Here is a 13,826-nt window from a genome sequence, read left to right on the forward strand (position 1 = left end):
CCATCTGTGGTTGTGGCAGAAGCACCCCCTCCCCAAAGAAGCTGCAGATGGAATGCTCCCGCCCACCACATGGGCTCGGGAAGGCTGTGGTTACCTCTGGGCCTGGGAGTGTTCACGGTCGTATGAGATTTCTCCTGGGAGGCCCAAAGCAGGCTTGGAGCTGCGGTGGGGTGGGGGTGGGGGGGGTGTGCAGCAGCTAAAGCACTAGTCTTGAGCAGGGACCTTTCATGCTCCCTGGCTCTGGATAGTTCTCAGAGGATGGAGGAAGGGGGCCCAGGCGATTTGCTCTGGGGACCCAAGGGCCCTCCCTAGAAGGGTCAAGCACAGGTCATGAGAAGGGGCCCATGAGTCTTCTGGTTGTGACAGGCAGCCCCAAATGGGCCGACGCAGCTCTGAGATTAACCAAGCCCTAGCTGACCGCTTGGCCCCTTGGTGCCCTCCTGAATGAAGCACCACAGGAGCTGGGAGGGGTTGCTGTCGGGCCTGCCATTTGTCTCTGCCTCTCAGCAGAGGGCCCTGTGGGCCTGGACTGTTGGTACAGACCCTCATTCTCCCCATGGTAGCCATGGCGGGGTGGAGGAGAAAAAGCAGAAAGGAGCTTTCAACTGAGCAGAGCATGGCATTCGGGGGAAATGGTTCTGTGCCCCCTATTCTGAACAGGACTTAGCTGGTGGCTTTAGAAAACTGGCCAAGATGAGAGGCTGGGTCCCCAGCATGGGCAGTGGGCGCTCAGCAGGGCAGGGGGAGCCTGTGAGTCCTGCATCCCTGTGGTGGGCCTGTTGGATGAGGGCCACAGCCTGACCTGCCAGGCTGTACTGAGGTTTCAGACCTTTAGCAAGCCATCGAGCAATCTCTCTGACTTGTGACAGTTGTGTTTTATTGGGTCTTGGCTACTTGACTGTTGTATGTGGACTGCTAAAAATCTGCATATCTGAAGAAATGGGATACTGAAGGTGGCCAAGGTTCATGCCGTGTTTGGACTCTCCCTGGAGCCAGAGCACAACAGAGCCTGTGCCTGTGCGGTGACTGGGATCCTGCCCCTTGGGGTCGTGTCCCTCCCCGACCCTAGGCTTCCCAAGTGGCCTCTTCATGGCTGGCAGAGGCCAGGGTTGGCGGGGAGTGTATGGCTCAGGTCTTCCTCCTGGTGGGGGTTGCACCTCATGGTCCCGGGAGCATCCAGTTTTATGGATGGTGGTGAGTGGACCTGCTTTTTACAGCCTCTTCTTCGGGGGTAAGCAGTAATATGGAAAAGCCTATGTTTATTTAAAAGGAATTGTTATAAGGTCACAAGGAAGGTAAATTAGCCAAGATTCTCTAATCCCATAGCTAATCCACCAATAGAAAATAGTGTTCCATGTACTTCCTGAAGAGAACTAGTCCTCATTAGAGGTGGGGGTGGGGGATGCAGAAACGCCAGAGAAATCCTATATCCCTGAGATAATGTGAAGCAGAAATGTGGACTGGAGGGCTCAAGGGACAAAAGCTCATTTTGTGATGTTGGCAGCAGGCTGCGGGATGATGAGGATTGGTTAAAAAGACAGTTGCTGAGACCAGGCAGCTTGGGGGGAATGTCTTTAGAAGCTTGTTTTTCTGTGCATCAGCTGTGTGTGATCTGGACGAGTTAACCTATCAGACAGACATCAGCATGAGCGGGAATCTCCATTCCTTCCCCTTTAAAGTTCAGGCCTTGAAGCTTTCAGTCCCATCAGGTCGGGCATGGGGGCGGGGGAGGGGGAGGAACTGGGCTGCTTCCTGGATTTCTGTCCTGCTTTGCACACCCTCACTTCCTGCTGAGGTCAGGAGGCTTCCTCCCTCCCCAGGCCAGCTGGCAGCAACCCTTCGGGCTCCAGCCTGTCTGCCCTCCTCTCCCTCCTCCACCACTCCCTCAAGCCTCCCCAGATCCAAACCAAGCTGGGGGAATGTCCCTCACCAGCCAGGCAGGGTCATCCTCAGGTGCCCCGGGATCTGGACCTGCCTTCTCTGCATCCTCACAGCACTCAGGGTCTGGTGTGTGTCCATCCAGCAGTCAGTGTGCACCTCCTATGACATGCCCGGGGCTGTGCCTGGGAGCAGGAATAGACAGAAACTCTGTGCCTGTGAGGCTGGCACTCTGATGGCCATCAGCTGGCTGCTTGTGAGCAGGCATTCACACCTCTGACTCGAAGGCCCCTGGCCCACAGACCTTCAGGCGCCAGTCTCAGGCTGGGGCTGAGACGCAGACCTTTGGTGGTGGGAAGAGCTGGGCCCAGACCAGCAACCCTTCCCGAGGGAGATGGGCTAGCCCCTTCCACCCCAGCTCACCTCTGACATGTGGCGGCTGGCTGTCCAGGGTACCATTGAGTCAGGGCCCCGCATGTGTACACACGCACGTGTACCACCCCGAGAGCCGGAACTGGAGCTGCCAGGAGACGAGGCTGAGCCAGGCAGGCACTGGGCCCAGCAGTCCTGTGTTGTTTTGATAGCTCACAACACCCCACAGCAAAGAGATTCCCCTTTTATTGCATCTGTTTTACATCTTTAGAATCTGAGTGAAGTCAAAAGCATGCTACAGGAGAGATTAATTCCACATTTTTCCATCTTTGCAGTGAAACCCAAGGAAAGTTAGACATTGTGTGCAGCACAGTTGAGTCGGAGTTGCTGAGCCAATGGCTGCCCCTGAATGTTGCCCACAGCCTGACATGAGTGCCCCAGTGGCATGGCTGGGTGACTGTGCCCTCTCCCTGAGACTCAGGGTACATGGGACCCTCCCTTCCCCCCAGTAATCTGGTTCCTGTGTTGAGGGAAGGGGGCTGGGGTGACCCAGCCCCTCTAGGGAGACTGCCTGGAGGAGCCAGAATCGACCACAAGCCTGGAAGTGATTAAAAGGAACTTTCCGTCACAGGAGAACTTTAAGAAGCAGCCAGACCACCACGTGCCCTGATGGCTCAGACCCTGCGAGGCCTGTGGCCACAGGCCATCTTTGGGGCCTCATTTGGGCCCCTCCCCCACTAGCCCAGAGCTCAGCCAGGACCCCTGTGAGCCGGGGGGTGCCATGTTCCCTCGGTGAACCCCTGCCCAGAGCAAGTGCCATGTAATGTTAGCTATGATAAAGTGTTACGATGGCTCTACAAGATAAGGACTCTGAAGTCCAGGTCAGATAACTTGCCAGGACTACTCAGCAAGGTAGTGGTAAAGTTCAGGTTTGAACACAGGCTGTACAGCCTTAGTGCCTGTGCTCTCACTACCCAGGACAAAGCGGGAGGCCGGCATTTCTAAGGCCCACAGCCGTGTCAGCACCATGACATGCTGAGAGAGGAGGAGGGCAGGGACCGGTGCTGGGGTGGGGACGCGGAGCACTTCTTAGGGGTGCAGGGCTGGAGTGGGGCTTTGAGCAGGCAGGGTGGGGCAGAGAGAGCAGTGGTGATGGGCAACACAGGCCTTGAGTGCCAGGCCCAGGAACCTGGCCTTTTGTCCTGTGCTGTTGAACAGAAAAGGAATATAGCAGAAGTGGTGTGGAGGGCAGGAGGGTGGGGTGTTTTCGGGAAGCCAGGGCAAAAGGATGAGGACTGAGGAGTCATCCAGTCCTTCATCCATCCGTGAAGGGTCCTCCATCCACGCGGGGGGCCCACAGCACTGATTGCATGATGGGAGTCCTGGGGTCAGGCAAGGAGGCTCTTTGGGCAGAGTCCTGGCAACACTGCCGCGCACAGCCCCACACGGCCACAGAGGGGGCACCCTGTGGCAGCCCTTCCCGCGGCCTCCCCTGTCCGCTCAGCGCTCTGCGTGCTCCCTGTTGCCCCTGCCCTCCCCTCCCTCTCCTGGGTGTCGCCTCGGCCCTGCACGTTTCCCTTCTCTCAGCCTGGCCACCTTCCCACACTGCAGCACATGTGTGCTTATGTGGCCCTCCTACCCCCAGCCCTCTCAGCTTTCTTCCCTTCCAGACTGTGAGACCCCCCCATCTCCTGGTTTCCCATGAGACTGCCTTCCCAAGGCAGTTTGAGCTCCCCTCACCATGAGGCAGTGCACTGGAGGGGACACGTGGCTGAATGTCAGCTCTCTTCTTCTGTCATCTGTGTGGGCTCAGCCACGGTGTCCACCTCTGAACCACCTGTCTCCCCTGCTCCAGGGAGACACAGGAGGGCCTTTCAACCATAGACACCAATACTACTCTCCACGGGGGGCCCCGAGCACCCTGGGGCTCTGCTCACAGCAGAGCATGGACGGGGAAGCGCCGTGGCTGCAGGTTGAGGGCTGCGGGAAGAAGGGCTGTTCCCGAGCTGGATGGCAGCGGGGAGGATGGTGGGGAGGCCTGGAGTGAGTCACCTGCGCACGGGCAACTTTGTAAGGAACTCGCCCGATAGCTGAGGAAAATGTAGAGCGAACAGCTGGCTGATCGTCCTCATTCTTTCCCCTCCTTCAAGGTGGTGTTCACTGTCCGTCCTGGCAGCTTTGCCAGCAGCCCGCCCAGATAGGGCTGGTACGGCAGCCCCTCAGTGCCTGGAGCCCCTAGGAGCCAGCGTCTCGGTTACGCCTGGGATGGGCCCTGCTGAGCGTGCGAGTGCATGATGATGTCAGGAGGGCTCGTAGTGTCCTGAGGCCCCTCTGGGCTTTGCAGAAGTTAGGGTTCTAGTAGTTTTCCTGCTGCATTTGCACACGGGGAGTGTGCAAGAGGTCGTCATTCAAGATGGTGGCCGTGGTGGCTCTGGACAGAGCGGCAGCTGCTGGAAGGGACCTGGCTTGGAGGGTACAGCTAGGTCTGTGTTCTGAAGTGCCAGTTTATTCGGTCCTGCTTCACTGCCTGTTGTGAAACTAAGACAGCCATGATTAGTTCCCGAGTTGAGCCTCTTCCTCTTCTCCCAGGGTCCCCTCTGGATCCAGCACTTGGACAATTGGCCACAGGAGCACCATTCTCCCTGGCTGGACCTGCTCGAATTTGAGTCTGGTGAGGCAGTGCCGGGGAGTGGAGGCTCCCTGACTCCTGTCCCTTTTTGGCTGAGGGCCCTGGGGTCCCTCCTCCACTTCCTTGTGGCCACTGCTCTTTTTTCCCTGTTTGGTGACTCCAAACCAACCACTCTGGCCTCCTGGCAGTGCCAAGAGAGTGCTGTGTTCCCTGCCTTGGGACCTTTGCCCCTGCTGCACCTGAAGCTTGGCCTGTCTTGTGCTGTCTCCTCACAGAGGTCTTGGGGCCTCCTGTCTGGGTTGGCACTCTCCTTCCCATGGGGGCTGGACTCCATGTGGAGCTCAGTCCCTGTGGGCCAGGTCAACACATTTCTTGCGTTCTCCCTAAATACAAAGTAAAAAGAGAGATGGGAAAAGAGGCTTAAAAAGGAGCCAGAAATAAGAGATGGGGGAAAGAGCTGAGGGAAAGTACAGGACAAGCTCACCTGAGAGGAAACCAGGCCAAGGAGGAAAAGGAGGTTGGCAGGGCTAAGGCCGCGCCATGCGGGTGTGGGGGCCTGGGGAGTGGGCAGTCTATGGGACAGGCAGGGGGAGCGTGTGTGCCTGAAAGGACTGCGCTGCTCCATGAGGCTGTGGGTAACTTGAATCTGTCCTGCTGTGTTCCACGGCTTCCCAAGGTGGAGGATTATTCTCCCAGGGAGCACTGATTCTCGCCTCCCCCGTATGATGCCCGCCAAATTCTTCCCTGGACCAGAGCAGAGCCCCTGGGAGTACGGCTGCCCAGCCCCTCATGGGCAGAGGCCCCACATACCTGCTTTGACTTCTCCCAGCGTCGCAGATGTCTGAGGCCCCGTGGCAGGAGTGAGGATGGAGGCTCCCCTTGGCCACCTCGGAGGCCAGAAGAGATACACACACCAGGTTCTGTCCCTGCAGTTTGTGTCCTAAGAGGGTGCAGACACCTGGTGACTCAATGCCAGCAGAGAAAAGGCATCTGAGGCAGGAAGGTTTGGAACTGTGACGCTGTCAAAATGTCCCCCGTGTTGCGTTCCCTCCTGCTTGGAGTTCAGGGCCCCAGGTGCCAGACTTAGTACCGAGGAGTGGCATTTTGGTGCAGCTCCTTCGGGCGTCACTATAATTCATAAGGGACTAAAAATAAAAGCCTGTCTCTTTAAAAATTGGTTATTTTTACACCACACTCAGAAGACTTTCAGGGTGTTTCATAAAGCATCACACTTCACTGTTGAACTGTGAGCGAGAGAAGCATCTCGCCTGTCAGTGTTGCCCTCATAGGAGACAGGTCACAATGTCTTCTCCCCCCTCAGCAGGAAAATCAGGATTCAAAAGATTCAGCCTTGCTGAGTCTCTCCCAGGGGGTTTTCCTCAGAGGGTTCTGACCGTCATGCTGGGAACCCCACCCACTGGCCCCGGCTGGCCTCTCCCGTGCTCTTGGGTTTGGCCCCCAGTGCCTCCAGCAGCCTGCTTCCTGTGGGGCCCCTGGGCGGGGTGGTCCTTCAGTTGGCACCCACTGAGGGGCCAGGCTGCTTTCCAGGGGTTGTCAGTGGCATCGCTGACATGGTCCTGCACCGGCTTCTGCTCTCCAGTACCACAGGCTGTGGTTCAGGACCCTCTTCCTCTCCTGTCTCCTGCCAGCCCCTCTACCCCCATTAATGAGGATCATCTCAGAAATGCAGAATAACCCTGCTGCTGGCCCAGGCTTCTTCCACTACTGCCCTGTGCCTGCCTGGCCCTTTCAGAGGGGCCTCAGCCTGTGCCCCTTCTCACCCTGTGTTCTCGTCTCTCTCTCCCCATCTGACTCACCACCAGGCGGTGGTGGGTCATACCTCATGGCTCTGAGTCTGTCCATGTTCGCCCTTAGCCCACCCACTACCACCTCGAGACCAACCCACCACCATCCCCTCTCACTCTCGCCTCCTTCATACCTAATCACAGGCACTCCCAGACCATCACCATGGAGCAGCCGGAGGGGCCTCACCCGGCCTCAAGCCCCCAGCCCCTTCCTGCTGCTCTGAGGCTGAAACTGGGGCTGCCGGGTATGGCCTGCAGGGCCGACCCCATCTCCTGCCTCCTCCCAGGCCCCTCTCCTGCCTCTTGCCTTCCCTTCCACCTCAGGGCCTTCCTGCCCCTCTCTCCTGGTGAGCTCCCCCTCGGTCTTAGCTTACTCACTTCCTAGGGCCACCTCCCCTGGTTCTGACCAGGCAGCACCCCGCAATCTCCCAGCACACACTGCAGTCCCAACAGCTGCTTAGCACTGGCCTCCAACTCTCTGCACATCCTGTGGGGCCAACTGATCCTGTGCTCTGCGCCACTGTCACCCTGAACCTGGCAGGGGCCAGCACAGGGTGATGCCCCAGAGGATCTGAGTGAGTGAAGAAAGTGTCTCCAGCAAACTTTTTCTTAACAGTCAATATTCTAGGCTCAGTGGGCCATAGAGTTTGTCACAACTACTCACCCTGCCCTTGGAGCAGCCATGGACGAATGTAAGCACGTGGGCATGGCAGTAAAACCTTTTTTATAAAAACAGGCCGCAGACTGAGTGTGCCAGCCCTTGGTGTAGAGAAACAACAGAATTCATTCAACAGCAAACAGGAGTGTTTCTAAGGGAACGCTTTTCCTTAAGAGAAGGGCTGTGGCTTCCTGGAAATTGTTGGTAATAGCAGAAGAAGGTGTTTCTGAAACAAGCCCCCAGGTGATTCTCTGACAGGTGTGACTTTGAAAGTGAAACTTCTGGTTCCCCTATGGCTGTGACCCTGGGAGGCAGACGGTGTTGGGCAAAGAGTGATAGTGTCCAGGCATGGAGTCCGAGTTCTGCTTCCTATTGCTCTGATTCAGGGAGGAAGGTGCTTCATTTAAAGTGGAACCCAAAAAAATAAATAAAGTGGAACCCAGTCTTGTGAGGGGTGGGGTGCCAGTGGCGACCTGGGCAAGTCCCACAGCTTGGTTGGGGTCTGACTGCTTGTCTTGTAGGGAGAGCACCCCAGTGAGAGATAGCATCTAAAATAAGGGTGTTAGGGTTGCTTGTCATTGCATACATATTAAAAGGTTTTTGTCGATATATCCCTATATTATTGCCTCTTCATCAGAGAAGGCAATGGCACCCCACTCCAGTACACTTGCCTGGAAAATCCCATGGACAGAGGAGCCTGGTGGGCTGCAGTGCAGGGGGTCATGAAGAGTCAGACACGACTAAGTGACTTCACTTTCACTTTTCACTTTCATTGGAGGAGGAAATGGCAACCCACTCCAGTGTTCTTGCCTGGAGAATCCCAGGAATGGGGGAGCCTGGTGGGCTGCCGTCTGTGGGGTAGCATAGAGTCGGACACGACTGAAGCGACTTAGCAGCAGCAGCAGCAGCAGCAGCATTGCCTTTTCATAGCTCAAAATTGTGACTGTCTTGATAATTCCAAACCTAAATGTTTGGCTAGATAAGAGACTGCTTCATGGGCATGGGAGGTGTTTGAGGCCTGGGAACCGCCTCAGAGAGTGGCCAGATGATGTGAGGACACTGCTGGGTGACCATCGGGGGTGTCCCTTCCAGCTGCTTTTGCTCATTTAATCCAGAGCCACCAGACCAAGTGGCCTGGACAGAAGGTGGCTGCCATTGGGTGAGAAGAGAGATCCATGGCTATGTCCTCAGGTAGCTTGAGCTTGGGCACAGGGCGGGGGACAATCAAGACTGCTGGGGCCCAGGGCCAGTAGTCCTCAGGCACTGCCACAGTGAGCCAGGGGAAGAGGAGTAGGCCAGGCCTGTCCTTACACATGGGTGGGGACAAAGCAAACGTGCGCAGCTCATGGCACGTTAGCCCTCACTCTGAAGCCAGGCCACCAGGGTTCACACTCCAGGTTTGTCATTTGTATGCTGTGTGACTTTCAGCAGGTTAATATCACTGTGCCTTGGTTTCCTCTTTGGAAAAAAATGGGATGATAAATGCTCCCGCCCTGAGGGGTCATACTGGAGTGCTTGGAACATTGTGAGCGCTCCATGTCAGCTGCCGAGAACAGCCCTTGGAGCTGTATGTGTCAGGAATTAAGATGGGGCTTCCCTGGTGGCTCAGTGGTAAAGAATCTGCCTGCCAATGCAGGGGAATACGTGTTCAATCCCTGGTCCAGGAAGATCCCACATGCAGCCAAGCAGCTGAGCCCATGTGCCTGCAAGCCATAGAGCCTATTTCTGCAACAGGAGAAGCCACTGCAGTGAGACACTAACGCACAGCAACTAGAGAGTAGCCCGCGCAGCAACAAAGAGCAAGCTCAGCAAAGAGAGTCAGGACTCCCCCACCCCCACCCCAGGCGCAGTCCTGGGTCTTCCCTCAGGTCTGGGCTTTGGGGGCCTCGTGTCTGGATGGCACAGGGCCAAGGAGAGTGTATGAAGCTACCTGGTTTCTCCAAGGTCAACAGACAGGAGGGCCCTCTCTGTGGAAGAATTTGGACCCCAGAGTCCCGGCTGATGACTGTCTTTTTTTTTTTTTTAATATTCATTTATTTGTGTGTTAATTTGGCTGTTAGTTACTGCATGCAGGATCTTTTTGTTATGGCATGCTAACTCTTAGTTGCAGCATGTGGGATCTAATCCCTGACCAGGGATCAAACCAGGCCCCCTGCACTGGGAGCGCAGTCTTAGCCATTGAATCACCAATTCAATGATGGCTGTCTTTCCCATACACTTTGCCCAGACCAGTCTGCCCAGGAGCCAGAACCCTTGACTCCTTGGCCCCTTCTCCAGTTTTCCTTGGCCCTCCTTAAAATTAAGTTGCTAATCCTGTGGCACCACGTCCGGCTAGGCCATTTCCTTCTTTGGGACCTGCCACAACACCCGACTTCCATCCCCTTGGGGACTTTGTGAGAGGTTGGGACCAGATCATTCACCCTTGAATAAAAGGAAAGTGAGGTGACTGGTCTGGGAGCATGGACTCAGAGGGACTGCAGAGGTGTTTGTCTTTCCAGTGCTTCTCCTCACCTTCCAGGGCAGGTTGGCCTTGTCTCCAGGCCCAGGGAGTATGGGCACCAGGTGGCAGGAGGAAAGGTCCCAGGGCTGGACCAGGGCATGAGGTGGGGTAAGCCGCGAGCAGCCTGCTTGGCGTGGCCCCAGGCGCGCAGGGCTGAAGGCAGGGCTCTGCCCTGGATGCCGAGGCAGCACGTGTTCATGGAGGCAAGCTGAGCCCACAGGTAAAGGTCACAGTGCAAACATGGCACAGGACATGGCCCAGAATCTTATCTGTCCCTGTGAGGGATACTGCTGCCTCCTCACAGGGACCCCAGCAGCCGGAGAGCACACTGGAGGCCTAGCCGCTCCCTGCAGGTGGCCTGCCTGGCCTCTTGACTGTGTGTACTGCCAGCCCTGCGCATGTCTGACCTCTGCTACTTGGCTGCCCCATCGGAGCCTTTCCACCACTGGGGAAGCCCTCTCTCTGGTGGAAGGAAGGTGCGTCAGCAAATCAGAAATCAGGGCTTCCGGGCTTCACGTTATCAGAAGGGATAACCGTTTCCCATGAAAATGAGGTCCCATGCTCTAGTGGGATAGGATTATTAAGACAGATTTGTGAAGCAGAGACTGTTCTAATGTACAGAATTCCAAAGCTGTGCTTCTCTCACAGGCCCATTCCTCCAGCTCAGAAGGGGTTTGGTGGGAATCCTACATGACTGGGAAGAGCCTGGTGGACTTGATCAGCGCCTGGTGGCTGTCAGCCAGCATCTTGGCAGATTAGGCTGGGCACACCAGGAATGGGGGTGGAGACCAAACAGATGATGTGGCTCTTCCAGAACCTTGCCTGGGGGAAGGGGAGAAGCTGCAGAGTTGAGGGGGTGGGCTTTTTTTTTTTCAGCCCATTTGTCTATAACATGGTATGAAACACCCCCTCAGGTGTTTATAGCTCCCAAAGGAAGGACCTCCCAACACCTTCCATTTGTGGCTTGAGGTGAAACAGATAATGCTTTTTTGTTCAAAGAAGTTTAACATCATCAAATTTAATGACCATATTTCTACTGAGCTTGAGTAACCCCCGCCCACCATGGAACACTCTACTTAGCCCCATGAAATGCGTGGCACCCCTGGTATTGACATTGGCCCAAAACCCACTGCCTCCACATTTGGAAATTCAGTCCCTATGGAAAAAAAATTTCTTTTAAGTATGTGTGTTTTGGGGGGCAGTGCTGGCCAAAAGAGGACAAGCTGGCTGGCTCCCCGACTGGGGCCTGGAGTCCAGGACCATCGGAAAAAGTCTGGATGAGGAATGATTCTGGAGCTTGGCTCAGTGTGGGTTTTGCAGCAGCCAGTGGAAACTTCCAGGAATGCTGCTCTGGGCCAGCCGGGGGCTATTTCCGCTGCCACTTTTACGAGCCGCAGACCCCCTCCATGGCTGGCCGGCCAGTAGAGAGGAATGTGATCGTCTCTTTCAGCTCAGCTCTGCCTCTTCAGGGTGCCAGTTCGTATTCCACAGGCAGCAGATTTTCAGGCTCTGTCCTGTGCCCCGGGGCTCAGAGCCCCTGCAGCCCAGCCAGCTTGTTTAGAAGGGGCCAGCCGCCAGGAGGAGCAGCCTCCATGAGGCTGATATCCGTGTGGGATGCTGCGAGAATTTATAGCAGCCTTAGAGGGGAAACTCCCTCCCCAAATGTTTCAGTGTTTTATTAAATATGTGAGAGGAAAGTTTCCTTTCTACTGGACCAAGGCCCAGAGCCTCTATGGAGCCCCAGGGAAGGTGGCAAAACCTCTTGGGAAAGCCCACAAATGGGTAAAGTTAAGAGAAAGTCTTGTTTCTTAATCTGAGCCCTTTCTAATGCCTGTAGGCTACACGGCAAGGAACCAAGCCTGCTTCATTTCCAGTGGACTCGCCCAGGGCCTGTGTGGGCCTGGACACTCCTGCCCCTCTCCAACGCTCTGTCCAAAGGCAAAGGAGGGGGCAGGTTTTGCAGCCTTGTCTGGAGGCCAGGTCGGCAGACCAGCCATCATGCCGGGTGTGCAGGAGAGGCCAGAGAGTCAGTCTCTGCCCCCCAGAGGCCAACATGACGAGCATCTTCACCGTGGCCAGCGTGTGCCAGGCTGACACGTACTGGGCACCATGCTGTCACCTCACAGTCTCCAGGACTGCTGTGAGCTTGCCATTATCATTCCTATCATAGCGGAGAAAATGGACTCAGGAACACTGCTCAGAAACAGCGGTCCCCAGTGGACTCGGACGGGCTGTGGCCCTCCTGGGCTCAGGGCTCTCACCTCCAAGCCTGGGAAGTCCCTCCAGCTGTGAAGATAAAAGGCCTGGGCGGGACCCCGGTGGAGGCCCTTCGTTTGTGGGTGCAGTGTCCTCATCTTCAGAATGGAGATGGTTGATGGTCTCTGGTTGGCTGGTCTCTGAAAGGACAGAGCCCGGCCCAGATGAGCAAGTGCTGCTGCTCTATAACTCTGTCTAAATGTCAGACCACGAGGCCTGCTGTCCCTCACTGTGCCCTTCTGCTGCCCACAAACAGCACAGAACCACCTTCCCCAACCAGCAGGAGAAGGCATGGAGACCCAGGGACAGGGCACCAAGCAGGAGCCTGGGTGGGAAAAGATGGCATTTGTTCCGGGGCAGCTGAGCAGGCCTGGCTGAGGGCAGCCCAGGGGCCCCTCCATCCTGAGCCTGACCATTTATTTTGCAGACAGTCTCCATCTTGGAGCAGCGGCTGACACTGACAGAAGACAAGCTGAAGCAGTGTCTGGAGAACCAGCAGCTAATCATGCAGAGAACAACACCGTGATCAGGGGAACGAGAATCAAGAGCTTGGTCGATTTGGGGGGTGGCAGGTCGGGGATTTGTACTGGACACTTGGGTAAATAAATAAGATTCAGCCCTGGGAACCATATCCCCCAGAGCCCCAGGGGTTGTGCGCCTATGCCCTCCACCCAACTGTCTGCACCCAGAGACTCCACCTGCTGATGGGAGGCCCCCATAGGCCAGGCCCACGTATGCACAGATGATATACCTAGTTTACTGTGAAGGAGCCACTTCACATTAATGTTTGTTACCTTGGAGTCTTAAGGAGCCCTAAGATGGAGCTCTCCTCTGGAGGCGAGAGCCCCACGCCACCCTGCTTTTCACTCATCCCTTACTGACCTTCCTGCCACGTGCCTGGCTTTGTCCTCTATCCCAGAGTAGAGGTGGACCACTTGTTGGATGAGCCAATAATTTCCTTTAAATCTGACAAAAGGCCCAAAGCGGGCCCATCTGTCCGATTTATCCAGGAACAAGCCCTCTGGAGGGGATGGTGGCTTCGCAGGGGCCTTGATTTCTGTCCCACGTTTACTGGGGCCTGGTGGCTTCTTCCTCTGCATCCACGAGGGCAAAGGAACCTGAACATTAAAATGAACTTGATGGACTCGTCACTGGAATGGCTTGTTCTGAGTGAGACCTAATCAGTGCCTCCATCCCCAGCATCCATAAGGGAGAACAAAATGACATCTGGGAGGGCCCCGCCAGCATCACCTCCAGAGCCCTGCACACCTTGCTTGCCGCTGTTCGGGGTCTTTAGGAGCAAGGACAGCCAGAGTTCCCTCTGGCTGGCGCAGCCGGCTGCTTCAGCTGGGACCTGGAGGCTTCAGGCACCTGCTTGTCCCCTTGCTCACGAGGGTTCCATGGGCTGCTTCCCTGCATCTGTGCAGGAAAGCCAGGCAAGTGTTCTCCATATGTCTGGGTGTCATCCATATCTCTGCATTCAGCCTCTTGGGGCCCAGCCAGCCAGGGAGGTATTTACCCTCCAACATACCTGCCCTGCCCAGGGGCCTAGAGGAGCGGGCGGTGTTAGAGTCCCAGGAATTGTCAGTACCAGGCGGCTAGTGAAGTTCCCAGCCTATGCAGGTTCCACATGGGAGCAGAGGCTGAATGCCTCAGAGCTGAGGCTGACAAGAGGCAGCCTGTGTTGAGTCCTGGTGAACGACGAGCCTGGGGGAGCTGCTCTGCCAC

At 56.2% G+C, this 13,826-nt stretch overlaps 1 protein-coding gene across 5 annotated transcripts in view; it reads left to right on the plus strand.

Annotated features, from left to right (window-relative positions):
* POC1A (POC1 centriolar protein A) overlaps positions 1 to 13,249 on the plus strand; it is a 77,013-nt gene extending 63,764 nt beyond the window's left edge. For 3 of the 5 annotated variants that reach the window (XM_059879771.1, XM_059879770.1, XM_059879769.1), the window contains 2 exons: positions 11,680 to 11,982; positions 12,526 to 13,249. In XM_059879771.1, coding sequence (XP_059735754.1) covers positions 11,680 to 11,982; positions 12,526 to 12,624 — 402 coding nt within the window. In that variant the 3' untranslated portion in view covers positions 12,625 to 13,249. 5 annotated transcript variants of the gene reach the window in all.
* Positions 13,250 to 13,826: the final 577 nt, after the last annotated feature.

This window comes from Bos taurus, chromosome 22 (assembly GCF_002263795.3).
Source record: "Bos taurus isolate L1 Dominette 01449 registration number 42190680 breed Hereford chromosome 22, ARS-UCD2.0, whole genome shotgun sequence".
Classification (NCBI taxonomy): Eukaryota; Metazoa; Chordata; class Mammalia; order Artiodactyla; family Bovidae; genus Bos; species Bos taurus.